General features: G+C 42.5%; 1 protein-coding gene across 2 annotated transcripts; it reads right to left on the bottom strand.

Annotated features, from left to right (window-relative positions):
• Positions 1 to 1,915: 1,915 nt before the first annotated feature.
• Positions 1,916 to 2,935, bottom strand: LOC132227956 (protein YIPF4-like). 2 transcript variants are annotated; one of them, XM_059683672.1, is made up of 2 exons: positions 2,413 to 2,935; positions 2,213 to 2,351 (listed from the first exon to the last, which is right to left on the bottom strand). In XM_059683672.1, the coding sequence occupies exons 1-2, from the start codon at positions 2,893 to 2,895 to the stop codon at positions 2,301 to 2,303; spliced, it is 534 nt and encodes a 177-aa protein (XP_059539655.1). In that variant the 5' UTR covers positions 2,896 to 2,935; the 3' UTR covers positions 2,213 to 2,300. The 2 variants fall into 2 exon arrangements, with proteins under 2 accessions (XP_059539654.1, XP_059539655.1); XM_059683671.1 differs by having other exon boundaries at positions 1,916 to 2,910.
• Positions 2,936 to 3,699: the final 764 nt, after the last annotated feature.

Here is a 3,699-nt window from a genome sequence, read left to right as displayed (position 1 = left end):
ATCTGCTGTTTTTAAAGTACCTTTAACTCGAAATAATTGATATACCAAGCAGCATATGTGGGGGTGGTGTGTTCTGAACTCTTACCTACCTATTATGCTGGAACAAAAGTCCCTCTCAATTTTTTAAAATAAACTTTCAGCTTTTGTAATTCACGGGCTAATGCACCAGCTTGGGAGTCAGAGAGCTGGGTTCTTATCGGAATTCCACTATTTGCTAAATAACTACTAGTTGACATCTCTAAGCCTCCTTTCCACATATACACATAAAGTGGGGATAAAAACATGCCTTGTGTGCAGAAAGGAGTTGTAGCAAGCCTGAGACTGCTATCCTCAGAAAGGCTTGATTGCAAGCTGGCTCTTGGCTGGTGTCTGGGAACTTAAATTTTGAGAGGGTTCCCACTATTCCCTAAAGTAAGTGTGGCTCGTTGGGCCTAAACTGTTTGTAAAACACTGTGGCTTATGCTGAACACCTGTTTTCCTTTTGGGAGTTAGGAGTTTTGGTATTTGCTTGGCAGATTGTGCCAAGACCAGCCCCCAGTAAACCCAGGCCCTGGGTCTCCAACACGCTTTCCTGGTAGCTTCTGTTGCCCAGACATCACAAGCTGCTGGAGGAAGTAAGCACTTCCATGTGATTCAGGACTCTTGGAAGTTTGTACCTCGTTTCCTCCAGACTTTACCCCATGTTCCTATTCCCTTTGCTGATTATGCTGTGTATCTCTTTACAGCAATAGGTCGTAGCCATGAGTAAGCCTGTATCCTGAGTCCGGAGCATCCTCCTAGTGAAACGGGGTTGGAGGGGTGGGGCGAGGTGGTTTTTGAGGGCTCTTGTCTTAGTCCATTCTTTTTTCTTTTTTTTAATATATATTTTATTGATTTTTTACAGAGAGGAAGGGAGAGGGATAGAGAGTTAGAAATATCGATGAGAGAGAAACATCGATCAGCTGCCTCCTGCACATCCCCCATTGGGGATGTGCCCGAAACCCAGGTACATGCCCTTGACCGGAATCGAACCTGGGACCTTTCAGTCCACAGGCCGACGCTCTATCCACTGAGCCAAACCAGCCAGGGCTTAGTTCATTCTTGTCCTAGTCTATAACAAAATATCACTGACTGAGTGGCTTACAAGCATAAATTTATTTCTCACAGCTCTGGAGGCTGTGAAGTCCATGGTCAAGGCACCAGCATGGTTGCCTTCTGGTGAAGGCCCTCTTCCTGGTTCATAGCTGGCGCCTGCTCGCTATGTCCTCACCTGGTGGCAGGGGCTAGGGATCTCTGTGGGTCTCTCTTATTAGGCACTACTCCCATCCATGAGGGCTCCTTCATGACGTGGGCATCTTCCAAAGGCCCCACCTACCAATGCTATCACCTTTGGGGGTTAGGATTTCATCTTAGCAAACTCTCAGGAAAACCTACTGGGCTTCTGTTTCTCTGCCCTCTCTCCCCTTATCTCCCAACTGGTGGGAAGGGCAGAAAGCCATATTGATCAAATCAGAATTCTCTTCAGTACATGGAAAAAGGGGAATGACAAGGATCCTCCATACAGTATTTTTGTTCTGACACACATCCAAATGAGTGTTGTCTGTTTCAAAGATGTCACCTTGAGAGGCTCCATCCTTTTTTTTTTTTAATTAAATCTTTATTGTTCAGATTATTACATTTGTTCCTCTTTTTTCTCCCCATAGCTCCCCTCCTCCCGGTTCCCACCCCACCCTCCGCCCTCACTCCCCACCCACTGTCCTCATCCATAGGCGCACGATTTTTGTCCAGTCTCTTCCCGCATCCACCCCTTTCCCCCCCAAGAATAGTCAGTCCGTTCCCTTTCTATGTCCCTGATTCTATTATAATCACCAGTTCATTCTGTTCATCAGATTATTTATTCATTTGATTCTTTTTTTTTAACACAATGCTTTTATATTTTATTGATTGGAATATGAAGTATCAAACAGAATTTAAAATTCTGATTAAAAAAAATCCAGATAACTGCAATTGATTAATTAAATCCAAAAACAAAATATTGTTTTAAAAAAGCCTTAAACCTGTCTTTATATCTGGAACATGTAAAATTTTATCAGCAACAGCTTTTCTTCAATCCCTTCTGCAAGAATTCCCAACCTTCACGCAAAGGTAACATTGTCTTTTTCTACTTGCATGTGACTTAGATCATACTCCAGTATATAAAGACAAAAAATAAATGTATAATAAAAAGATTGGATAAATCAGGAGAGGCTTTTTGGTCTTGAATTCTTCACCCACTAACAATGAAGCAGCACTGTAGGCAGCCCAAAAAACACCAAACAGTTTTATAAGTGTAGACACCACTTCAAATGATCCAACCACCAAAAGTATAGGGGCTATTACAATGAGAGGAAGTAATGAATATCCTATAACTCCAAGAACTTGGCCATATGCAACCTCTCCACCAAGAACTCTGGCCAGTAAGAAAATAGTTACTGAACCAAATATCCAAATAGTTATAATCCATGATACCACCCTAAACTGTCCATATAATGATATCATGGAAAAGAAAAGGACAACAGCCAGAGGACCCCAAAAGTCAGGATTCTCTCTCACCACTTGTCTATTAAAACCAAGTGATGGCATTGGCATCAAAACACATCGGATTTTGTAGTAAATATCCTTCAGATCGATATCCAATTCTTCCAAGAGTGGCTTGTTATCTTCTGGATCATCATCTTCAACTTCCAAAAGCCATCCATATCCTCTTTGTCTCAGAAATGTAGTGGCTGTAGATTCTTTAATAAAATCTCCCCCAAGGTTTAATTTGACATCTGGGGCTGCTATTGAACCACTGAGGTCTTCCGTGTCTGCTGAGGAGACAAAGGTGAAGTCCCCGTTGGTGGGGGAATAGGCCGGGGGCAGTCCCGGCGGCTGCATCTCGCGGCCGCTGGGAGCCAGCGGCGGTCTAGGAGGCTGCGGCTGGGCCCAGGCCCCAAGGCGGCCACCATTCACTTGATTCTTAGATTCACTTGTTGATAGATGCGTATTTGTTGTTCATAATTTGTATCTTTACCTTTTTCTTCTTCTTCCTCTTCTTAAAGGATACCTTTCAGCATTCATATAATACTGGTTTGGTGGTGATGAACTCCTTTAGCTTTTCCTTATCTGTGAAGCTCTTTATCTGACCTTCTGTTCTGAATGATAGCTTTGCTGGATAAAGTAATCTTGGTTGCAGGTTCTTGGTATTCATCACTTTGAATATTTCTTGCCACTCCCTTCTTGCCTGCAAAGTTTCTGTTGAGAAATCAGCTGACAGTCGTATGGGTATTCCCTTGTAGGTAACTGAGTTTCTTTCTCTTGCTGCTTTTAAGATTCTCTCTTTGTCTTTTGCTCTTGGCATTTTAATTATGATGTGTCTTGGTGTGGTCCTCTTTGGATTCCTTTTGTTTGGGGTTCTCTGAGCTTCCTGGACTTGTAAGTCTATTTCCTTCACCATGTAGGGGAAGTTTTCTGTCATTATTTCTTCAAATAGGTTTTCAATATCTTGCTCTCTCTCTTCTTCTGGCATCCCTATAATTCGTATGTTGGTACGTTTGAAGCTGTCCCAGAGGCTCCTTACACTATTTTCATATTCTTTTTCCATTTTGCTTTTCCAGTTGGGTGTTTTTTGCTTCTTCGTATTTCAAATCTTTAACTTGATTCTTGCGCTCCTCTGGTCTGCTGTTGGGAGTCTGTATAATA

Source organism: Myotis daubentonii, chromosome 2, assembly GCF_963259705.1.
Source record: "Myotis daubentonii chromosome 2, mMyoDau2.1, whole genome shotgun sequence".
NCBI classification, from domain to species: domain Eukaryota; kingdom Metazoa; phylum Chordata; class Mammalia; order Chiroptera; family Vespertilionidae; genus Myotis; species Myotis daubentonii.
Note: the sequence above shows the minus strand (reverse complement) of the source record. Positions and strands in the feature narration are given on the sequence as shown.

Coding starts and splice junctions, on each gene's coding strand:
- LOC132227956 (XM_059683671.1), bottom strand. CDS start 2,895: ATGCAGCCGCCGGGACTGCCCCCGGCCTATTCCCCCACCAACGGGGAC.